A 26,012-nucleotide genomic window follows, 5' to 3' on the forward strand; every position below is an offset into this window, starting at 1 on the left:
TGTGTGTGCCTACTTAAAAAGCCTGTCGCTGTCAGAGATCCTTACTTAGCATCAGACGGTCAACGGCGCATTCTTGACATCCAGTTGATCCGTCTTAAGGTTTGGAATAACATCAGAACAGTTTGTTTTCATCATTAGGAAATATGCGTGATGCTCCACTGTGAGATGATGTAAAGACTTTCTGAGCCGTGCTGGGATTAAAATGCCGTTATCAAACCAAGTGTTAAATGCAAATTTAGGATTACGAGAGGCTGCTTTGCATAAAACAAGGCCTGGTATTGTTCCATTAATTATTTAGTGATATTTTCGCAGATAGATGCAGTGCAACTATGTTTACATCTATGTATATATCTGTCTTTTTTCCTTTTTTTTGACCTCCAGTCGAGTGCGTACCTACCGAGGATATGTACCACATCTATCACTCTCTCTTCCTGTATCCCTGGAGCCTCTTGCTTAAATATGTTGATCACTCCACCTCTGATGTCTCCCCTGTCTTTCTCCTTCACGTTAAGCAGTTCAAGCCTCCGTCTGTGATTAAGGCTTCGGCTCCCTCACACACTTCAGCATTTTTTGGGGGCTCTCTGACTCTGAGGTGAACCATTATTTGTACTTTGATGAAATCTGGAAATAGGCCCTTTTTTGACCAAGGAACATGTTTTTCCCTCAGAGGTACTGATTCGTTTTCATATCGTCTGGCTGTTGCTGATAAGTCCATATATTGCTGTAATTTTCTCTGCACCTTCCAGACTGTTGCAGGAAGAGCCTCTTGCTCTTGGAGAGTTTTGTATTCTGGGTGTGACGTTGCCATGTTGTTGCCAGTGAGCCGAGGCTGGGTGTTTTCTCTGCAGCAATAGTTTTCACTGCTGATTTATTGCGTGTGTGCAAAAGTTAGTCGGAATCTCTGTTCAGCTTTTATCTTTGACTTTTATCCGTCGGCATTTGTTTTGCTGGGGTGTTGGGAATGAAGAAAATAAATTCCCTTCCGAGAGAGAGGCATTATCTCCAAGTCACTTGTGGATGAAACAGGCTTTTCTGGCTGCAGAGACGTTTGCATAGCTGTCTCTCATATACTTATCTACATGCAACTCCAATAACATTTAAGTTTATTTAATTTTCTGTTTTCAGACCTCTTAATGGGAGTTGGCTCAACCAGGCTCTTAGGACACAATGTCAAAATTGCCCTCTGCATCCTAAGGTTAACCATAACAGCCTTTCTGTGTGTACTAGAGGTTCACAGAATCATTTCCGTGTATCTTAGTAGAAGCCTTAGGCCAGATATATACTTGCTTTTTAACCACACATTTGGGTAGACAACCAGCTGTGTCATGGACCTAGTTGCTCAAATACTTGCCCGAATAATACAAATGTCCCTGGAACTTGAGATGCAGAAAATACTTGACGCTGTTACCAACTTATACGTTTAAACTGTAAGCTCCTGATATACAAAGCAGACAAAGATGACTCTGTATGCATTACTGCATTGGTTATCTGCAGATACACTCCACATATGTGCAGTTGCTTATTTATTTTTTTTTCTGAGGAGGGTGAAGAAAAGTCATGTTTGTCTAACCAATTTAGCGAACAATCATCTTGACCTAAACAACAAGAAGGTTAGGGTAACCACCTGAGGTCACAACATAAAGAAACAACAGTTTCAAAATATTTGTGGTTTGCAGAAATGAACATTGCCAACATTTATGTCTCAGATTAGGTTTGAACACCAGGGCAACCCAAGAGCGTGTTCTTGCCTAAATGCAAATGAAAATATTATTAGAGTAAGAATCCCATGAAAACACTCAGTTGTTAAGCAAAGCTTGGTAAAACAACAACTGATGTGTTGGAACAGTGACAGGCTAAATCATAATGTGCCCGACAGTCTCTGAGGCTGTTTCTATCCTGATCTGTAGTTTTCTCTGTGGAACAGACACAAGACTGCAAAGATGACATTCTGTTTAATCGTTCGTATTGTTATGCTTTGTTCTTTTGTCTGAAGGGTTTTTCTGGGGATTCTAGTTCTGAGGGTGTGCATTTTCCTTTTCATCTAAGATTTCTCCGAGCAACACACCATAACTGGCAGCTGAGCTAACTGCCGTTAGCATCTTCTCAATTGTACACTCCAGTGGGGCCTGATGTAATTTGTGCTGCTCCCATTAAAAGTAACAGGATCAAGTTTTATTATTATTCTTTTTAATAGTCTGCAGTCACAGGGTTTGGTCTCAACTTAGCCTAATCATCAGGTTATCAGAATAATCACTTGCAACAGCTAAACAGTTAGTTTACATTTTACAGTCTGTAATAATAGCCTCCTGACTACCACCTGATTACCTAATTTACAATATAGAGAGGTTGATCTCTCTGCCCAGGGAGTGCAAATGCCAATTAAGTTGAATAAGTTTTAATTGTACATAACCCTTGCAAATTAAACAGTAAACTGATTGAGGTTGTTGGTTAAGATGCCCAGGTGTAACCTCGTGATCTGTATTTGCAATAATTGATACTCCTAATTGGTCAAAATTATATGATTATTTAGCAGTAGCTTTTACTATTACTTTTCTCCTCTGTAATCAAAGACAGTAAAAGCAGTCATTTTAGCCATGATTTATCAACACAGAAGAAGAATAAACGATTTCTAAAAGATTATTAAATTCATGCAGAACCTGCGATACAGCTTATTGCAACTACAAAAGAGAGGTACAGCAGGGGAATTGCACATTTTGTTATGAAAAAGGGGTTTGGACCCAAGTGCAGGACATGGAAGATGTTGAGCAGTGATGGGTATTTTATTGAAAAAACAGGGTTTGATAAAAGCGAATGGCAAGAGAGAGGGAAATGGAGTGAGACTGGTGTGAGCGGTAGTGAAAGGAAAACCAGGAAATGGCTGGCAGACAGACAAGCACATGAGGATGATCCTGAGGCGCTAAGAGAATGGAAGTTAGAGCAGGAAAATCACAGCAAAAACACAAGAAGCAATACCACAGTGGTAGGACAACAATCTGGCGGTGAGTAGATTGAAACATGGGGTAGATGTACTGCAGGTTCATGAGTTGATGAGAGGCAGGTGTGTATACTGAGTCGAGCCAGATGGGAGAACCACTCCCACACCTAAAAACACACAGACAGAGACAAACATGACAAAGAGAGAGATGGTGTCCACAGTGATGTTTTTTGACACATAGCCAGCTTGACCAAAAAAGGCTGTACCCTCCTGCAACAATGCAAAAACGTACTGGCTGCACCTGATTGGACGGACACTACTCGTGAGCCGCTGCTCCGGGTTTTTCAACTGGACCAACATGGCGGCTCTGTGTGACATTTTCTGTTTCATTACCAAAATAGGTCAGTGAAATGTGTTTCTGAAGCCATTTTTTATAATAAGCCATGCAGTTATGGAAACTGGAGTTTTCAGAGGCGATGCCAGAAGCCCCCGATTTGCATAAAGTAGCCAGAATTAAATTAAATGCAAATGAGAAGTGGGCAATGCATGGCTCCACTACAAGAATGCATTGCATGTCTGCTTGCATGAACAATGAATGGAAAGCTTGGAAATGGTGGATCTTATGGACACATACCTAGATAGACAGGGGAGCACTGGAAACACAATGGAGGGAAAAACATTGGAAACACTAGGAACAGGGGAACCAGCAACAGTTGTCAATTACATTAGTCAGTGACTCAAAGCACTGAGTGTGACTGTTGTCTAAAGCCGCAGCAATTAGTAAATGTATTAGTCATTCAGAAGCAAGTTGACAAAAATGTCAGTAACATATTGAAAAAAATCTGGTTCCATCTACTGAAGTGAAGGGATTTTCTGCTGTGCTTTGTCATTTAAGACAGTAAATGAAGAATCTTTAGGTTTTGGACGAAAGAAGCTAGATGAATATGTCTCTGGGCTTTAGAAATTTATGATGAGTGTTTTTCACCTTCCCCCCCATTTTGTAGATGTTTGTAGACAGATTAGTCAGCCATCCTTCAAGAAGATTTCATCGTGTGCCATAAAAGCTTGCACCCCACAACACAACAGTCTGAACTGAACTAGATTAGTTGCTGTATATTTGTGTGTGTGAAAAGAGGGAGTCAGTCCATTACTTAGTCTCCTTCAGATTCATGGCAGAAAAATAATTGTTAAATCACTGATAGTTTGAGGTGAGAATAAAGAATACAGAGAAGGACATTTTAACAACCGGTCATAGTGTGAAAATATTAGTATTTTCTTTGTTTTTCATAAAAGCACTTTTTGATGGCAGGATCTGAACAAACCTCCAAGATGCCATGGAAAGAACATCAGTATGTTCTTTTGGTTTCCATGGTAAGACTGCATTTTCCATTCAGTGCACGAGCTTCAAAACTTTGAAGAAAACAATTTATTCATTCAACGTGTATACCACAGAGTCAGTGTCACAGTATCCTTGGAGAGAATCCTTGAGCAGAAAATAAATAAGACTTAAGCCCCTACGTATGATAAAGCACACAAAATCAATACATGAAGAAGTTGGTTAAGTGTCTGTTGTAATCACAGACGTATTAGAGCTGATCCCACAGGGACTCTGAGTGTATCTGCATTTCAGATTCTCCTGACCTGTTGAGGTAATTCATGAAGGGAGAATATTTATGGTAAAGTGGATCCCTCTTTGGTAATGGAGTGGATGCATATTTCAGGTGGAGTGGTAGCGTAGTGCTTGTGTGAAGAGAGTTTGGTTGAAGGATGGTTTGAGCCTCTGCACCATCAAATACCAGAGCTAGATATTACTGAGCAAGCAATTGCGCTTGAAATGTTTTCGAACAGATTTGGAATCAAGATGATGCCTTTTGAAAAAGAGTCTGAGTCTTTTTGAAGATCATATAATTAAACTTAGAATAACTTACGTTGAAAAATGTTGTCTTTGAAGTTGAAACGCAGACTCCAGTAACACAGGGTAAAATTCCTAAAAGGCAAAGCCTTCATTGAAGAAGCAGGTAGGCTTAGATAGAGAGTCAGTCTAATCACACCATACAAATCCAGACAGGGATTTCAAAATCCATCCATCCATCCATCCATTTTCATCCGCTTATCCGGGGCCGGGTCGCCGTGGCAGCTGCCTGAGCAGGGACACCCAGACTTCCCTCTCCCCGGATACTGCCTCCAGCTCTTCCGGGAGGACCCCAAGGCGTTCCCAGGCCAGCTGGGCGACATAGTCACACCAGCGTGTCCTGGGTCTTCCTCGGGGTCTCCTCCCGGAGGGACATGCCAGGAACACCTCCCGAGGGAGGCGTCCCGGGGGCATCCGAAACAGATGCCCGAGCCACCTCAGCTGGCTCCTCTCGATGTGGAGGAGCAGCGGCTCTACTCTGAGCTCCTCCCGGGTGACAGAGCTCTTCACCCTATCTCTAAGGGAGCGCCCTGCCACCCTGCGGAGGAAACTCATTTCGGCCGCTTGTATCCGGGATCTTATTCTTTCGGTCATGACCCAAAGTTCATGGCCATAGGTGAGGGTCGGAACGTAGATTGACTGGTAAATCGAGAGCTTCGCCTTTCGGCTCAGCTCTCTCTTCACCACGACGGACCGATACAAAGACCGCATTACTGCGGCCGCTGCACCGATCCGTCTGTCAATCTCGCGCTCCATCCTTCCCTCACTCGTGAACAAGACCCCAAGATACTTAAACTCCTCCACTTGAGGCAGGAACTCTCCTCCCACCTGGAGGGAGCAGGCCACCTTTTTCCGGTCGAGAACCATGGCCTCGGATTTGGAGGTGCTGATTCTCATCCCAGCCGCTTCGCACTCGGCTGCAAACCGCCCCAGGACATGCTGGAGGTCCCGGCTCGAAGGAGCCAACAAGACCACATCATCCGCGAAAAGCAGAGATGAGATCCATTGGCTCCCGAACCAGATCCCCTCCGGCCCGTGGCTGCGCCTAGAAATTCTGTCCATAAAAGTAATGAACAGAACCGGTGACAAAGGGCAGCCCTGCCGGAGTCCAACATGTACTGGGAACAGGTCTGACTTACTGCCGGCAATGCGAACCAAGCTCCTGCTCCGGCAGTACAGGGACCGTACGGCCCTTAACAGAGGGCCCCCGACCCCGTACTCCCGGAGCACCCCCCACAGTATGCCACGAGGGACACGGTCGAATGCCTTCTCCAAGTCCACAAAACACATGTGGACTGGTTGGGCAAACTCCCATGAACCCTCGAGCACCCTGCGGAGGGTATAGAGCTGGTCCAGTGTTCCACGGCCAGGACGAAAACCGCATTGTTCCTCCTGGATCCGAGGTTCGACTATCGGCCGAATTCTCCTCTCCAGTACCCTGGAATAGACTTTCCCGGGGAGGCTGAGGAGTGTGATCCCCCGATAGTTGGAACACACCCTCCGGTCCCCCTTTTTAAATAGGGGGACCACCACCCCGGTCTGCCAGTCCAGAGGCACTGTCCCCGACTGCCACGCGATGCTGCAGAGACGTGTCAGCCAAGACAGCCCCACAACATCCAGAGACTTGAGGTACTCAGGGCGGATCTCATCCACCCCCGGTGCTTTGCCACTGAGGAGCTTACGGACTACCTCAGTGACTTCGGCTTGGGTGATGGATGGGTCAACCTCTGAGTCCCCAGCCTCTGCTTCCTCTATGGAAGGCGTGTCAGCGGGATTGAGGAGATCCTCGAAGTATTCCTTCCACCGCCCGACGATGTCCCCAGTCGAGGTCAACAGCTCCCCACCTCCACTGTAAACAGTGTTGGTGGAGGACTGCTTCCCCCTCCTGAGGCGCCGGATGGTTTGCCAGAATTTCTTCGAGGCCGACCGGTAGTCCTCCTCCATGGCCTCCCCGAACTCTTCCCAGACCCGAGTTTTTGCTTCCGAGACTGCCCGTGCTGCCGCACGCTTGGCCTGCCGGTACCCGTCAGCTGCCTCAGGAGTCCCCCGGGCCAGCCAGGCCCGGTAGGACTCCTTCTTCAGCTTGACAGCAACCCTTACTTCCGGGGTCCACCACCGGGTTCGGGGATTGCCGCCGCGACAGGCACCGGAGACCTTACGGCCACAGCTCCGGACAGCCGCGTCAACAATGGAGGTGGAGAACATGGTCCATTCGGACTCAATGTCCCCAGCCTCCCTCGGGATCTGGTCAAAGCTCTCCCGGAGGTGGGAGTTAAAGATCTCCCTGGCAGAGGGTTCTGCCAGACGTTCCCAGCAGACCCTCACGATACGTTTGGGTCTGCCAGGTCTGTCCAGCTTCCTCCCCCGCCAGCGGATCCAACTCACCACCAGGTGGTGATCAGTTGACAGCTCAGCCCCTCTCTTCACCCGAGTGTCCAAGACATACGGCCGGAGGTCAGATGACACGACCACAAAGTCGATCATTGATCTCCGGCCTAGGGTGTCCTGGTGCCATGTGCACATATGGACACCCTTATGCTTGAACATGGTGTTTGTTATGGACAAACTGTGACTAGCACAGAAGTCCAGTAACAAAACACCACTCGGGTTCAGATCGGGGAGGCCGTTCCTCCCAATCACACCCCTCCAGGTAACACTGTCATCGCCCACGTGGGCGTTGAAGTCCCCCAGGAGAACGACGGAGTCCCCGGTTGGAGCACTCTCCAGTACCCCTCCCAGGGACTCCAAGAAGGCCGGGTACTCTGCACCGCTGTTCGGCCCATAAGCCGAGACAACGGTGAGAGTCCTATCCCCGACCCGAAGGCGCAGGGAAACGACCCTCTCGTTCACCGGGGAGAACTCCAACACATGGCGGCTGAGCTGGGGGGCTATAAGCAAGCCCACACCAGCTCGCCGCCTCTCGCCGCGGGCAACTCCAGAGTAGAAGAGAGTCCAGCCTCTCTCAAGGAGTTGGGTTCCAGAGCCCAGGCTGTGCGTGGAGGCGAGCCCGACTATTTCTAGCCGGTACCGCTCAACCTCCCGCACCAGCTCAGGCTCTTTCCCCCCCAGTGAGGTGACATTCCATGTCCCCATGGCTAGAGTCACCATCCGGGGATTGGGCCGCCAGGGCCCCCGCCCACGACCGCCACCCATATCCCTCTGCACCGGCCCCTTCTGAACCCTCCTGCGAGTGGTGAGCCCACGGGAGGGCGGGCCCACGTTGCTCGTTCGGGCTGCGCCCGGCCGGGTCCCGTGGGCAGAGACCCGGCCACCAGGCGCTCGCCTGCGAGCCCCAACCCCAGGCCTGGCTCCAGGGTGGGGCCCCGGTGACGCCGATCCGGGCGACGTGCACGTCCTTGGTCTTGTTATATTCATCAGGGGCGAGTGAACCGATCTTAGTCTGACCCGTCACCTAGGACCTGTTTGCCTTGGGAGACCCTACCAGGGGCATTAAGCCCCGGACAACATAGCTCCTAGGATCATTCGGGTGCTCAAACCCCTCCACCACGATAAGGTGCCGGTTCAAGGAGGAGGATTTCAAAAATCCTAAAGCAAAAATCCTAAATCCAATGAACATATGAGGAGAAACAAAGAAAATCTGGCAGAGTAACAGGGAAAACAAGGAGGTATATATCAGAGGTTGGAGAGTGATGACGCTGTGGAGATTGGTCTGGCTGGTTGAGACTAGTGTGAATATAATGACTGGGAAAAAAATGAATTGCAGCATGCATGTTGTGCAAAGGAACATCTCTATATTTCACCAATTGAAGAATACGCATGCAATTTCAAACTCTACAAGAGTAGAAAATGTGCTTTATGTAGGCCATTCTTATGAGTAATTGAGTATGATAACTTTTTTTTTTCTGTTCGCAAAACTTGATAACAATTGTCTTTTTGGACTTCAATGCCGTAACTAATGTAACAAGGAAACTGATAACTGGGATGCATCTTTGTCATGGTATAAAAAGAGTCAATCAGCTAAATATCAAAGTAAGACTTTGTGTTTTTGTTCTGCTTATTGGACAAAACATTCTCGTTTTCCAGACAAGAACAGTTTGTAATTCAGATATCTTAAAGAAATCAGTATGTGCAGATTTCCTGTCGTCAGTGCCAACCTCCTACACTTCATAAAGCCATGAAATGTAGGAGGTTGGCACTGCATTTATGTAACACATTATATGATATGTGGGGTTGATAAATTGGACTCACACAGGAAATCATATATTATCCTCTGAAAAGCTACATTATTGCATTTGCTATAGAGGAAGAAAAAGTCTCTGAAGGCAAAATCTGTAACATGAGGCGTATCAGATAACAGTCAGTCTCTCCTATCCTATGAAGTACAGATTTATCAGATTTACCTTGTGACATGTACACATCCTTTTACACCAATAAACCAGGTCCTGTGAGTGTTGAGAAACTGCTGCCTTCTTACATTGTCCAACACCAAGAATGGACAAATAGCACAGTAATGGTAGCTCATTATCATTTGCCATCTGCTTGTGCTAAATTCCGAGAAAATACTTCATCTAACATTGAATACCATCACTGTGTTCTACCAAATCTGAGCTGACGAGCCATCAGTCTCAAGTTGTACAATGATTATCTGCACAGCCCACTGATACACTTATTGATTATCAAAGCATCATTCCTAGATCCGGACAAACAAGTACTCTGCTTGTGACATCAGGAATATACGTGCAGGAATCGGAGCAATCCGTCTTACCTTAAATCAAATTTTTTTCATGAATCTTTCTCTGGTCAAAACAAAGCTAAAAAAAATTCTAGTTTATTACGTGCCAATATGTTGATGATGTGATGCTTTACAAGAAAAATCAATAGGATTAACATGATTAAGAATTCTCCAAAACATCACAACTGACCTGACAATTATAAATCAGTGCTTCAAAATGCTACAGTTTGCTTTTGAAATACTGGGGCTTTAACTTTATTTCCCTTTTGGATCTCTTTAAAAGGTGCCACACTGGCAACTACAATGACTCTTGATTTGTTTTTGGCCCCCTTAGCAATCCTTTAAGTCCATATGTTAAAGGAAAAGTTAAGCATTTTGGCGAACATGTTGGCCCCTACAAAAGTGAAATGAGAACATCAGAATACACAGAAGTTGGGACATGCTTATGTAACCTGCCTCAGCTTTGACTTTCAAAAGTAAAGACTTTGAGCTACAGATAATTTTTTCAATGCGTTACTTTCAATTTCTGGACCAGTAAAACAGAAGTCTAGACACGACATAGGAGAAAGGGGGTACTGGCAATTTGCTTTGAGTGGAAGAGTAAAACTCTCACAACAACCAGGTAGAGTCTCACATGTACTGTATTGTATTGTATTGAGTAGAACAAAAAAAGAATATTACAGTCTCAATAAACACATGAGATGTCAACAACAGTCAAATCCTCATATCACAAAACAAAGAAAGCACAGTTTGGTTTTGAATGGCTCTCCACTACTACTGAGCCTCCCTGCTACCTTTACAGGACCTTTACAGAACAGGAAGATTCCAGCAGGAGGAGTCTTCATGGAGATCTTGGAACCAGGGATCCATACAAAGAAAAAGACCCGGCCTATATAGGCCAAAAGAGGGTTATTATAACATTCTCGAAAAAAACCTTTACATATAAATATATGCATATAAACACACATATATACATTCATGTACATTAACATATTACTGCTTAATGATCGCCGTAACTATTCTCACTGTCCACTAAATGGACTGAACACTTTTATCGGTATTAACATGAAACAAAATGGCTGAACGACTACTCTTCTGTTCATCTCCTTTTCTACTTCTCCTGCCACTCACTCTCACAGAAAACACACGGAGTGAGGGCAATGTAAATAAACACCCTAATACCAACAACTTTAAACAAAACATACATGAAATCAACGCCTCGCTGCTTCACATCAATGCCAGCATATACATTTAAACTCCATTTATCAACCCAATATCAGCAAGGTTTACTCACCAGAGGCTCAAGCATCATATACACACACAATCCGGTACAATGTAGATCACACAGCTCTCATCAGTCCAAGTCACACTTTAGAAGAAACAGGGACACAGGAGTTCAGCAATGTGCACGTTCACAATTTGAGTCTAGCGAAGTTCATGTGGCTAACGGTCTAAGCTAGCGCCACAGCTGCTAATAAACACAACTCACATTCTCCCTCGTCTCCGTCGCAAAACGCACGGTCCACTTAATCAATCCACGGCAAAAACAGGTTTCGCTCTCGGCACTGACAATAACGGCAACAAAATCCCTGGAATATCTGGCTCTCTTGCTCAAAAAGAAAAATGTCTGCAGCGGAGGTTAGCATGTAGCCACCTCGGAGTCGGTCCGGCAGAGAGAGAGAGAGGAAAAAAACACACGACGGCACGTACACCCTGACTGCGTCTGATTGGTCACATTACATCACGTGAACTCCTCATGTCACCTGAATCTTGTACATTTTGAAAAGGCACATTCACCACACTTGAAATGAAATGAAATACCCTTTTTAACATATATATGAAAAAAAAATACTTGTGTACATTAATTCAATTAATGATTCTTATCTATTTATTGACATATTTAAGATTTCAAATCATGAATCCTATTTATTTATTATAAGTAAGATTATTTCAAATCAAAACCCCTATTTATCTGTCACATGAAGATATGAGCTTATTTATTTATCTATCCATTTCATTACATGAGGATATTAATTAATTTATTTATTTCATCACAGGAAGATATGAATTTATTTCATTAATAAACCCATGAACTGATGACGGGCCTAGTAACCTGGGTTACACTTAAGCTAGCTGAGCATCAAGACTTAGTCTTTAAATCTGAATGTTGTTTTGCAGTTTTATTGGTGAGAGTTACATGCTGGAGCTTTTTCTTTGTCAGCAACAGTCAAGAGCAGTGAGTGCTTGAACCATATCTCAAAGTCCTGTTGCCACAGTGAAGTTGCCAGATTTGGGACCATCATGCCTGTATCAAGATGACAACCAAAACCTCTCGAGAGGTTGATAAACTGCTGTCAAGAAATAGCTAAAACAAATAACTCTGCTTAAAATCTGTTGCATTTGCAAGTAAAAACACAGGACAAATTGTATGAATAATACTTACACACATATATGAGATTAATATTGAACTTACTACAAATGTGAGGTTTAACTTTTGGAGTAGGACTTTCTTGCTCTGTGTCAGGCTCAGTTTATCAATTTGTTCAGCTGCAGCAAGATTATTTAAGTGAATTAATTAGGTTACATTTTACAGCCCAAAATATTTAGTAGGCAAATTAATACCTCGGGGCATATTTTTAATCAGTGGCTATTTTTATGGAGAAATTTTGATGTGCAGTCTTCTGAGTGGCTGTTGGTCTGTAAGCAGAGGCGCCTCTTCTATTGTGTAAAAAAAAATATGGTGTGTGCGATCACTGTCTGCTTGTCCTGTTTGTGTGTGTGTGTGTGTGTTTTTGTGACCCCCTTGCCACATCACCCAGAAGAGCCAGATCCTTCTGCCCAACCTGACCCGAAGTGCATCAGGGTAAATGATGCTGTGCCCTTGAAAAAGGCCTGCGTGATAATCCAAGATTAGTGTGTCTGTTTGTGTGTGTGTGCATAGACAAAATGAGAGTGTGCATGTACTGTAGGCTGCATGACTTTGGATAAAAAGAGTGTTTGTGTGTGTACAGCGTGTAGCACATTCGACAACTAGAAACAAGGTAATGTTTTAATGTTTTGTCATTCAATTTTTTATGGATTGACAAGTCACTTGACTATTCAACTAATGGTCCGAACTGATTTGTAGTCAGAGCGAGTCTGTCCGTGTTTATCTGCGCCCTCTGAATGGTGCTTTTGAAAATGAGGTTCAGTAAATTAGACACCAGCTCTCCTTCTCTTTCTCCTCGATTTGTCTTTCACACATTCTGTTGCCAAATATTTTTCTTCTCTCCTTCATAGGAGCAGGCTTCATTTGTATGCAGACAAGCTCTGTAAACAAAGTCTGTCCTAGAGTTATAGACGCAATGTTTGTATCTTTCAGTGGCTTATCTGAGCGTGTTAAAAGCATTTTAAAAAGCCTAATGCACTGTATCTAATGTTAAAGTAACAAATGGTTTTGTTGTGTCTAGAAAACTGACCCATTGTTTAACCTGTCAATTTAACAAAACACATAAGATATTGTCAGGATTTTATTAATATGGTATACCAGTTGTAAAGTTTGTGCACTTTTTTTTCTTTACTAACAGAGTGCAAATCCTTCTTGTAACCTTTTAACCACTAATCCTATTCATATGCCTTAAATAGTCTTTTAGAGTTTTTAGTTTTTTTTCCCCCTTAGCATTGATATCTCACATCTTGTTTGGGCATTTAGAGACTTTGTTCTGAAAGCAACTGCGCCATTAGGTTCTGATTTGTTAGTGAAATCCGAGCAATTTCTTCCTTTGGGCTAATGTTAAATGGTTGTAGCCAAGCTTCTTTATTGTGCGTATGATGGATAACATTAAAAAAGTAATTTTTGCTTCAAGGCCCTCTGTATGATTTGATAACCTCTGTAATCTTTGTAATCATCAGTGTATGAAATATATGATTACACCCTGAAACACGCTGAGGGCAATATGTAGCTTGCTTAGGAAAGGTCAGATGAAGACAAAGATTCACATGGAAGTCTAAAACATCCAAGTGAATATTTTTGAAAAACTTAACTTTCAGGGGTTCTATCTGAGTTCACAGTCAAAAAACATTACATTTTTGATTGGCCCTGGTAAATTCATCCATTTTCAGATTAAGTAAATGTGAAAGTGTGACTTTAAATGAGCTAGATTGAAATGTAAGCTTCTCCTGAATCAAATGACAAATGGCACTTGATATTGACTGCAAGAATAGGGTCGGAAAAATTAAATAAATACAGGTGAGTCACATGCCCCAAAAAATAGGTCTTGGAGGATTAATAACAGACTAAATGAACCTGAATGAGCCATTGTCCCTCAGCTCCAGTAGCTGCAAAAAGCAATGTCAGCTGTTAATAAGTTCGTAGTTAACTGCTACTAAATTAATAATAAAGTGTCATTGACTTTGGTGTAGCGACAAAAATGGGTAGAAAAGATTTGAAAATTCAGTCATTATCCGCTTGTCATTATGCGAGTGCAAAGTCAGGTGAAGTTTTGTCCACAAATCATTTCTGGAGCTTCAAAGCAAAACAGCCTTTCTGTATTCTGCTAAACAACTGAAAACAACCATGGCTCCAAACAGCTTGTCTGCTGTAATCCATATCTCCTGAAGCACTGATACCCAAGATTGATTTGAAAATAAGTAATTTACAAGCTTTTACAAGCTGAAATCTGCAGTAGATGCACAAGGTCGGGCGCACATTTTTGGATGACCTGTTCCTTGCTTGACTCAAAGTGTCGTTTAGCCGTCAGGCTTCCTTTTTTATTTGATATCTTATGCATATTTGATGGTATAATTAATTGTATTTTTAAAGTACTGTGCAGTCTTTGAAAAGAGGGGTTGCAGATCTTCCTCAAGGGCTAAATGGTTGCATCAAGCACTCCTTTTATTTGAAGATCCTCTTTGTAATGTTTTCTACAAGATGAAAGAACCCACGAAGCTGAATGAGTGTTATTGTATTAAAAGACTCTGAGGGCCACATTGTATTTATCTGTGTGTGTGTCGTCCTTCAGGTGGGAGGGATGAGCAGGAGGGTCTGGAAGCCGTCAGACGGATCTGTGAAGAGGACAAAGAGGCCAAAGGTAACATTGCATACATGTGTGAGAACACACGCACGAACACAACCACATACACACAGGTACACGTGTGTGTAGTTGTTTTCATATGCCAGTGTGTGAAGATAAAGGGCAGAGCTGCTGCAGTGTGTTCCTCAGGCTTGTTTTTACAGTCTTTTTCCAGGCGCACACACATAATTGCACACTTGCAGGTATACACTCGTACAGACACACACAGTGCTTCCATGCTGGGTTTGCAATGTCAGGCGTGAAGAGGAGGATACAAGGGAAAAGGCTACGAGGAGAAGACCAGGGGAGATAAGTCGAGCAACCTGTGAGAGAGGAGGGGGGAGAAGGGGCAGGCATGAAAGGAGGCAGAATGGTGGGGGAGAGCATGACAAATGGGCAAATGCAGGACAATAAAAGAGGGAACAAGAAAGATGAGGTGGAGGGAAAATGGAGGTGCAGAGGAGGTGATGGAGATGGGAGGAGACAAATGATATCAGCGCAGAGATTTATTACTCCATTGACTAAAGCTTACAGTGTTCTGTGTAACTCCCATGTTGAGAAATTGATTTGGCTGACCTTCAGAGCACCATAAATTCCAACATAGTTTTGTGACTTACGAGCCTCATAAGTTATTTTTTTCTGATACAAACGGCCTTGATTCTTCACCAGCTTCCAGAGCTTGTCAGAAGATGTTTACCTCAGGGGGATGAGCATACAGTGACCACGAATTTGACAGTTTTTCCATGACAAGCCGTTCATACACACAGACTCAAAAGCTGGGAGAGCGATAGGTTTCTATTCATTCTAAAAGCGGCCTGCCATTGCATCCATGCGCCTCCCACCGAGCTACATAGATTGTAAAAGGGCACCCAGCAGCACGACAGGGAAAGGTTGAGAAAAGCCCAACCTCACGCAGATTTCTTCTTGATGCAATGCAATTGGCAAGCAGGCGAGAGCCAGTCGCGATTATTTTAAATACACACAGAAAAAGAAGCAGAGTTTTTCCATTTCGGGCATCATTGTTATATGAAAAACAGGCTCAGTATTGTGCACAGCGTTAAAACAAAAGACAAAACAAGCTATTCCGCACGCTGGAAACAAACTAACTGGAAATAAACAAGTTATTAGTGTGTAGCTACATCAGGAAGCAACTGTATGTGGAGTATGCAGATAACATCCTCAGAGCATCACACATACACAGAGCTGCAGCTTTATGAAAGGCCACAGATTGCCTGAGAGCTTGAAGCCACTTATAACTTCACTTGTAACTTGTAGCCCTGTAGCCATCTACCCTCAGCAATTTAAGCTATACGTTCTGGATGTTGTAGGATTCATCGTGGTAGCACATTTGTATGGAAGCCAGCCAGCCAGCCCTCATTCTCAATAGAGAATTTTTTTGAGTGCTACTTTAAGCCATTGGCAAATTCCCGCACACTCACTGCTGTGTATATCCTGATAGGAGATATTCTAGCAAGCTTTGTAATGTTTCAGGGGGTCATTTGAGCAATGGCAAAGGAAAAAGACTGACATGAAATCACAGCAACAGGTAATGGATGTACCATAGCTGTTAAAAATCAGAAAAGTAATTTGTTTAGAAACTGTTTGAATTGCATGATAGCCAGATGGGGTAGTGTTTGAAATCTTTTTTAAAAGTTGAAAAATATTTAATGTATTTATTGTTAGATCAGGTAGTAGTCGCACAGACTTGACAAGGCTTCTCTGATCCCTGCCTGAAAATAAAGTGATGCATGTATAATAGATATTTCCTCACATTAGTTGACTGACATCAGTAGTTAGTACAAAACGTGAATGCTCACTGTTGAACCGCAATGCAGGAATCACTGTCACTAAGGAAAAAATGCTATGCTACAAGTCAAAACAAATACCAGGGGGTATGTATTGGTTCTTTGAACTTTGCCAAACTTAATTTCAGTTTATAGCTTGCAGAATAATACAGATTCTGTGCACATCACTCATTGATTTTTGCCATAGTTTGATTTCTGAGAGTTTGACCTCTTCTACATACACAATTTCTTCTCTTGTATTTTTTTTTTAAATCTATCTACAAATTTGCAGGTTTGCTGCATCAGAAAGTGAAAAAATGTCAAATCTGACCTTCAAACATTTTCAGCACCCATTTTTAATGCTAATTCATTATTACTAGGTGATTAAAAAAGGTAAAAACTGAATTATATTTTGGTCCGTGATAGATGTATCGTATCCGCCTATATATGCTGATATGAAAACAGTTTATACATAGCATGAGACACAAAAAGGTTCTCGGATAATTTGTAAATATCAGCTTTTGTCGTAAATTGACTTCACTTTTCTCAGTTGGTCCAAAAGATATCAAAGATCAAAAAAAGTCACCAGGAGTCTTCAAGGCTGAGTGCAGTTGGACTTTATTTGCAGGCAAAAGAGAACGGGATCAGACACAGACCAAATCTGCGAAAAAAACAAACTGACCTGAGGTTTAAAGCTCTGAACATCCTCTTTTAAACACAGAAAACTGTGAGTGTCCTTTGGGACGTCATGGCCTCAACCAATCCTTATTCTTCTTTATTTCTGCTGACTCTGCTATTTCTCTATGGAAAATTCACGTATTTCTCTATGGAAAATCCCCATTCTACCTTCTGCACCTGCGCAAAGATTTGCGTACGTGAAGAACTGCATGTCGACCAGTTGCCCTTCGCCTCGCTTTGTTTCTTTTACATCGAGGCTTTCTCTGTGCCGCTATGACCGGAAACTCTTAGAAAGGTAGGACTCTTAGAAACTCTGGCCTTCAGGCTTTTTGAAAACTCAGTCCCCTCCTTGATATATCCCATTGTGTCTGATCACTCTTGAGACTGCATTTTTTTTTTAAATATGATGAAAGTGTTACATATTTGGTTATATGGTTTAATTCTTAGATTTTTGGTACATTTTCACACTTCACATCATCAGACTATAGCAGCTTTAATCATTAGATGCACTTTTCTGTCAGCTGGTGCCAAGTAGTATGTTTCAGCAACTCTTTCACACTTTGTACCCTTCATTTCTTACTTCTATCATTATAACAGTTATTATCAGTTACAATTAGTCAATATTTACTAACTTTGGTTATTTTATACTACACTTTCAGGAGACGTTAACCTTTTCAGTGAACACTGGTCATTTTGCACAATAATGTTTATTGTTAATCGGAAAATATAAGTGTTCAATAACCAAATTTGAATGGGATCATTGCAAACAATGTGCATTTGTATAGGCTGATGTGCCAATATCAGAATTATTTTGCTACCTAATAATGTATCAAAATCTGCCCCAAAATTGAAAAAATATCTCCTTTTAAGCTTAATATTTCTACTGAAAGGTTAATTTGATAAAAGCAAACCTCTAACGACAAACATTAATACTCTGAGTTTTGATTGGCGGAGTTGACATCAGTGTATCTACGATACTGAGTGAAGCGCTGCCTATTGGGAAGCGAGCTGTGTTATGCCTTGCAGTGGAGAGCAGCAGAGAGCCGGCTGGCTGGGTCCCTGCCTGTGTGTAAGTGGCTGTCAGGTACAGAGACAGCGGCCATGTAGCTGGTGTCATTGAAGTCGATTTCCCTGGACGGGGCCGTGGTGGAATTGATTACTTCTTTTGTAATTGGCAGGCACTGAGGCATAGGGGACAAGGGGGGTGTCTGTAGCCAGATGCTTGTGCACTGAATGAGAATGTGTTGATGTGTGTGTGTGTTTGAATGAGACAGTAATGGATTCTCATTAGTATGTGAGGCAGGAGCTTTAAACATCTCTCTCCAAACGCCCTTTGGCATCTTTCCCAGTGTTAGCACATTTGTCTGTTGTGAGAAACGAGAGACGGCTCATAATATACATGTGGGCTGCAGAGGCGGTTCTCAAACTGGGGATATGTGAACAGTTTCGGGGTTTTCAAGGTGTCACCAATGAGAGAGAATTGAATTTCAGGAGATAATATCATAATGTATTGTATGGAGTATATGAGGGTGCTGTGGCCCCAGTAGCTTAGTTGGTAGAGCATGCTCCCTCATGTACAAAGGCTGTGTCCAGGGTTCGTATCCTACCTGTGCAGATGAACAGACAGCTGGTTTTGTCAGCTAACAAGTCGCCCTGTAAGTAGATCTCTATGCAGTTAGCTAGAAGACCTAATTCATGCAGCAAATATTTCATATTCACAGACAGATATCGGAGTAGTATCGCTCTTTTTATCTTACTCTCAACAAAAATTGGGATTAAAATGTTGAACTGTTCATTTCAATTGTTTCATTATAGCTAGAATCTAACATACAATATTAGCTGAAGCAACACATTGTTATGTATTTAATGTACAATAGACTTGATTTAGAATCATTTAATTCCAGATGTACACACATGTGCACCTGATCAGCCTTGTTCAGTAAACCAGTCACTTCATAGCCATTGTAGCAGGGTTCTCCTCAAAGCGAAAAAGGATGGCGTAGTCGAAAAATTATATATGGAAAATGCCTTTTAATTACCTAATCTCCACAAAACAGCAGTGCAAATATTTACAAAAGTGAAAATAACAAACTGTACAACATCTAATATCTAAATAAGGTGAACGTTGAATTCTTCAGTAATTCAATCACTTCAAAAAAACAAACAAAAGCTGAGCAATACAGTTAATCTCTGTCGCAGATGTTACCTTCTTTGTAACCAAAGCAAGACTGCCGTACCAAGCCAAACTGGCCCTCATTTAAAACAAAAGCCCCTCCCCTGGGTGTATCCCATTTTCACAGAATTAATCAAGGCAGAGGAAACATCTACAGGCTGTTAAACATGAGTGTGTTTTACACATTCATTTCACCCTGTCATCTGAACATTTCCCCATACAAAAAAACAAGTGATTTGGCCACACAATCATCATGAAAATAATAATACATTTTTATTCATGGTCACATGACCCAAGAGATACGGGTCCCACTCTTTTTAAGGGCAGAAATGGTTTTGCCCCTGTTTTGCCTGCATGGCCGAGGACAAGAGTGTGAAGTGTTTCATCCATTTGTGAGTGTGTACTGATTGTGTGAGTATGTATGTATCCAAGAAATAGTAGGACGAACAAGTGTGCTTCATTGATCACGCTACTAAACAGTTAAGGGAATCAATAATTATGGGATGTCTTTAACCGTGTGTCAGGCGCGTGTGTGTGTGTGCTGCTTGCAGCCAGCGACACCACGGAGAAATATGCTGTGTGTGTGGAGCTGCTCCGTCACAGCTATACAGCATGTGTACGTGTTATTGTCTGAGGTTATGTTTTGAGTCATTGTGTGTTGTTTAGTTCTAGTCAAATGTATGTATAGGTCAATGTGTAAGGTGTGTTTGGTCCCATTTGGTATCACGTTGTAGTGTATTGTCTGGTGCATTAAAGGTCCCTAGAAAATGTTGAGTACAATCCTGTGGAAATATGCTAATGGTTTTAGACTGCAAGTGGGCTTTAGTCAATGAGGCTTAGAGCATCTTACACACACACACACACACACACACATACACACACATGCAGATAGAGGGTATTTCTGTATTTGTGCCACAGGCAGCGCTGTCTGTCCACTAACTTTAGTCACGGTGCACTTGAAAGTAACACTTTGTGCCTCAAACCATAGGCCTAGATTAACAGTGTGAATGTGAAGCAAGGCAACCTGTGTGTGTGTGTGTGTGTGTGTGTGTGTGTGTGTGTGTGTGTGTGTGTGTGTGTGTGTGTGTGTGTGTGTGTGTGTGTGTGTGTGTGTGTGTGTGTGTGTGCTCAACACACCTAAAATGTTCTTGCTTAGGTAACCCAGCTGCTCCCTCCTTACAAACACTGTTCTTACTATCTTGGTTCTTTCACAACAATTAACAAAAAGTAGTTGACCCAGTTACTGCTAAGTTGAAGACTGACCTTGTTGGATTGTTTTTGTACTTCAACAAACAAACACACATTTTTATGTTAATATAAGAATTGAGTTGTGTACATTTTGTGAAAAGTGGTATTGTAAGCAATTTGTGATTGAGTGTGTGCATTGAGCCTTTCAATATACCCAAATTTACTGTAGATTTAGTTAGAGCTGTCTTGACTTGTGAGAGGATCAACCCTTTGACACTACAAGCTTGAGTTGACTGGAGCACATCAGGTGAATGAAAATGTCTGTGGAAGTGCTAATGCTGGCACGATGCCCAGACCTAATATTCCTGGATATCACCATGTTGTTTATCAGTCCACTCAAAGTGAAACTATATATTTTACATGTCGCTTCATAAGAGGTGGCTTCAGAGAGGAAAGTCCATTCATCCTTTTGTATTTTCAGTCTTCCTTTTGACAGTATTGTAGAGAAGGAGAGAGGGAAGGTGAGAACATGTGGCCTAAAATTCAGGCGAAATGGTGACTTGACAATTATCTTTTACTGTGTTTTATTTGGCGCAGAATTTTTGAAAACATCATTCGAACACATCTGATAGTAAGTCATTGTTTACCTCGTATTTCCAGTCTAAATGTCATCTCTGAGAGTAAAACATTTCCCCAAAATCAAGGTGTTTAATGTCTATTTTTTGGGGGGCTTTTTGGCAAGCAGAGGGGAAATTTGATGCGTTTAGTAGCGATGCATTTTAATATCAGATTTAGGTGTAATCCAGCTTAATCATATCTACTGTAGGCGCAATCAGGACACAAGATGCATGTTAAAGCCGGGTGGAGAGAGGGGATTTATGGTAAGAGAAACGGGTAGTCCTCCCTCGTCATTATTTTAATATATTGCTTTTTACGGTTATTAATTTTTCATGAAAGAAACATGAAATAGAGCGGAAGAAGGTGAAGGCCAGAGCTTCTGTTTTATGAGTTGTGAGTCGTGTGAGACGTGGGCATTAGCCGGCTTACATATTAATTACCTGATGTTCAGGATGTAGTGCAGCAGAGGAAAAGCAAGATTTTCATGGAAGTTGTGTGCTGTCTCATGTTGAAGCCTGGCTGAAAAAACAACTCCAGGGTACATTTGTACCTATTTACAAAAAAACTAAGTTTGATAAAACAGGTTTAATCCTGAATTAAGTGGAACAAGATAGTTTAGTTCACAGTCACAATATCTAGGTTAAATAGATTCAACTTTGAAAACTGTTTGGTGACTTTCCATTGCATTTATCAGGTTTTGATTAGTGTGAGAGGCGTCAGTGGTTACCAATTTTTATATGTTTACTACAAAGGATATTTTTGATAACTTTTTTTGTAACTAATATCTTTGCCAGTAGTGTTAAGTAAGCTAAGGTACAGAGGTACCTAAGTAAAGGTACAGAGTGCTAAGAAAGCTCTGTGGAAACGTTTCCTTCAGAGTCAAATGTGAATTAAAATGTGTGTTGCTACTCCTCAGTGTAGTAATAGTACTTGTGCTATACTGTACCACATCAAGATCAAGCACTGTGCTGCCATCTCTGAGGATGGCTCGCAGTCAAAGATGACATTGCTGCTCGTGCAGAGAAGGAAGTGCGATGTGCTAGTCTGAGGAGAAACGCTGCCAATCAGTGTGAATCAACTTTAGCTCTGACAAGCAACTGCTGCACAGCTCTCACAAACGAAAGTTGACTTCACATCTACCTGTAAGTTCATCAGTACTGACTGGGAAATGCAGTCCAGTGTGCTCCTTTCTCCAAACCAAGTGTTGAAATAGGTTCAGCTAAGCAAGACATGCTCATCACTCAGAGCCTCTCCGGTACATGTAAGACAACCTGGCAGAGAAGCTGACTTGATGCGCCAGAGCTCATTGAGCCAATGTAGCATCGGTTTAAAGAAAAGTGCCTCTTGTATTTTTTCTCTCAGTTAACTGCTTAGTTACCAATTAATGGTTGTCAGGCTTTCGACAGCAGGATCAACCAAAACTGGCATCCCTTATAAATGCACAAATTATTTTTACCTCTCCATTCCCTTGTCTGTAGTTAGCAGGGATTTTTTATTTGGAACAAACTCTAGAACAGTGACCGTAAACTGGCAGCCTGTGGGCCACATCCAGCTGGAGGTAGCAGAGGCTCAGTCTGTCCTGAGATCATCAATCAGCTTGCCGACCCCTAGCATGAACCAAAAAGTTTGGAATTGATAGTTCACTGTAGTACAGGATCGGATTATTTTCCAACTCCGTCATCCCTTGTCCCGCTCAATGAACCCGCCATCAAATGGCGTGGATCCTAGGCTATTCATTTCCTGGAGCTAACAGCTTTTCTTTAGACCATATGCTCTTTTAGTGCCCACTTTTAAAACGGCCCTGGTTCAGGAGGTAAATTTCCCATTCATTCACTTCACTGGCATTTCAGAAATATATATAATGAGTCATACAGCTGGCACCATGCCAACCAAACAACATCCTCTATTCAGAATGTGAATGGGATTTTCCTCACTGTTAAACTCTGTTAGATACAAGAGACGTCACTTGGGTTTATATCCGGTGGCCAACTGTGTTTTTGTTTGCCTCCTGGGATGCTGAATAGGAGTTTTTTGTTGAGATAAGGACTCATTCATTGGTAGTTGAACTATAGATTTTGTATTGAGCACTGACTTCCTCCTTGGCGGTCTGAAAGCATTTTTATCAATATAGATTAGATTAGATGATTAATTTTGTATGTAAATGTAAATATGGAAGGCTAATTAGGCCTAGATGCATTATTCTTTTTTTTTTTTAGTCCATCCCCCCACAGTGTCTGTCGAAAAACCTGGCTCTGAGCTAAATGTAGTTGATGACTGCTGCTCGAGAAGCCCAGAATAAACAGTTTGGATATTGAGTGTGAGCAAGCATTTTTTTCTTTTTCAGTTACTCTGATTGTTGTGGCTGGAGCCATTTATGATCACATGTAGCCTTAACAATTACAGACACAATTGCATAACACTACACACTACGTCTGCTTCTCCATACAAAACGAGCATCTGGTTGAGATTTTCAGACAGGAAATGGAAAGGAGGGAGACTAAGGTGACGGTCCGCAAGCTCCTGTTAGAAATTGCTACTCTTCCATGAAAAAATCTGTTGACTTTTGCCCCCTTCAAGACTTTGCAGGTTATAAATGTGACATGGTGCATTCAAGTGACTTTGTTTGGAGGTAATACCAGAAAGCACGCTGCGGCAAAAATCTGCTGTTTTGTAGGCAACAGTGAAGCAGAATGTGGAAACATTACAGAAATGGCCCCTTCATCTTTCACCAGTAATGGTGCTTTTATCACAGCAGACATTTTGACCTGTCACAGTATGAAATTCACAGGTGTTACCAATAACGTTAGCGATAGCTTTGTTCTACTTAAGTGTCCCAGTTAGCCATCTCAGTGTGACAGTGAGCCAGCACGCAAAATACCAGGACCCATATCTATAATTATGTTTTCATTAGTGTATGATCACCTAAGACTAAGAATCGCCTTTGTGTCTTGGTTACCTTACCCTAACCCTTTTATTTTTGCAGAGGGAGCTGATCCTCTTCTCACTGAGTCAGCCATGTATCTACAGTAGCCCAGACTGGTCAAACCAAAAGTTTTCTCTGGAAAGGGACTTTAATGTTTTTTTTTTTGCATTTTTTAGAAGCCACTGTAGCTTCTCCTACAAAATGGAAGGTTACAGTTTGCAAAATCACCGCTTGATGCACTGGATCTTTAAAGGAAAACATGTTATGCTCATTTTCGGGTTCATCATTTAATTTTGGGTTACTGCTAGAACAGGTTTACATGCTTGGATGCTCAAAAAACACACTGTTCTCTCACACTGTCCAGTTATCTGTATTCTTCCTGTATGACAGGTTCTGTTTCAGTTCCTGTCTCTTTAAGACTGACTTTGACCTTTTTAACTTTAAAGATCTTTTACATGCAGAAAACACTGGAGGAAAGAAAGAAAACAATAATGCACAATACAGTAGGGCTCATTTAAAGTGAAAACGGAATAATTGTAGAGCTTGGCATTACTGTACTGATTACACAAGTACTAAAAAAGGTTTAAGACCATTTAAAATTGTGGTATCTGACAATTTATAATTACCAAGTGACAATTTAAACATTTTCATTGAATTAATGTCAAATTTTGAATAGCAATTTACATCAAAACGACAGATTAGACAGTTTTTTCAAACTCAACAATATGGACATAAAATGTTGACTGAATACTTGTTCTGTTAATATGGTTTCATGAGCTGGCTTTGTACTATATACTGGAACATTTCCATTTAAGAAACCCCTTTGACTCATGCTTTGCGACTACATTATTTCACAATTAATTCTCTTTTGCAGTTTAATTTAATTAACACAGAGATGAAATAATCATAAAGATAAATTGTATAAACGGGACTATGAATGGATCCAGTGGCTTTTAAACAGCATGTGTGCGTCTCCAGAGGCAGTTCCTGTCGTCACTTTCAGATAATCCCTCTGCAACAAAAACACAGTTGGTGTATCATTGGCTGTTGGGTCAAAGAAGCCGAGCTTTATAGAAGTATAGAAGATCCTGGGGTCTTAATTGAGGGCTGGCAGCAGCCAGACTGTGCCCGATCGATGGCATTTCACTCCCAGTGGACTTTCTTGATATGACTGGCCTATCTGAAAGACCTGGGCCCCAAGAGAGGCAGCTCAAGAGGACAGGAGAGGACTGACGGGCAGGATGCACACACACACACACACACACACACACACACACACACACACACACACACACAAATACCTGCTGTCAGGCTAACACACGTTTGCTTACTGGTATATACATTGGGAATGCACACACTGATAGACTTGCACACAGTCAGTGTTTTCCCTTACCTTTATCGCTCTCTCTCTCTCTCCCTCTCTCGCCTACACACACACACACACACACACAGCAGGAGGTGAGTGGTATGGCTCAGAGATAAGGCTGTTATCAGACCTTCATCGGGGACGGTTGCACTCTCATCTGTCACAGCAGTTTTTTCTCCATCAGCTCCATCACCTATCCTCCTGCCTGCTCCTCTCTCCGTCCTCATCCTGTCTTTGTTTATTATGTTTGACCTTTCACAGGCTGATTAGAGCTATAGGGAGGAACAGCATACTTTTTCCTTTGTCTTTGTGTGTGACGGCAGCGCTCTCATGTTTTGGCACTTAGGGAGCAGCTATTTATCCAGTAACGGATATGTCAAATGCTAAAACAGTCATTCACAGTCCAGACAAGGTTTTTTACAAAACAGGAATTTAACTGGTTGCTCTCTGTAATACAATGTAGATAAAAAAAAACTGTCAGGTACTTTTGGAAAAATTACATGACTCCAGACAAATCTTTCACTCATCACATTTAAAAAACAGGATCCAAACAAGTGAATGAAGCAGCTTGTCAGTGTTGGTGACCTCCTGGTCCCTCTTTTAGATTCGCACTGTTGATCCCAGAAGCACTGCTCCCTCTGATACTGTGATACAGAATATTACTCCTGTCAGCTGCACATCTAGAGTATGT

At 42.3% G+C, this 26,012-nt stretch overlaps 1 protein-coding gene across 5 annotated transcripts in view; it reads left to right on the top strand.

The window, feature by feature from the left end:
* Positions 1 to 26,012, top strand: part of LOC115587582 (dehydrogenase/reductase SDR family member on chromosome X) — a 61,352-nt gene that overhangs the window by 20,271 nt on the left and 15,069 nt on the right. For all 5 annotated transcript variants that reach the window (XM_030427490.1, XM_030427494.1, XM_030427491.1 and 2 more), the window contains one exon: positions 14,541 to 14,609. In XM_030427490.1, the coding sequence (XP_030283350.1) occupies positions 14,541 to 14,609 (69 nt within the window). The remainder of the gene's footprint in view (positions 1 to 14,540; positions 14,610 to 26,012) is intronic.

This window comes from Sparus aurata, chromosome 9, assembly GCF_900880675.1.
Source record: "Sparus aurata chromosome 9, fSpaAur1.1, whole genome shotgun sequence".
Taxonomy (NCBI): domain Eukaryota; kingdom Metazoa; phylum Chordata; class Actinopteri; order Spariformes; family Sparidae; genus Sparus; species Sparus aurata.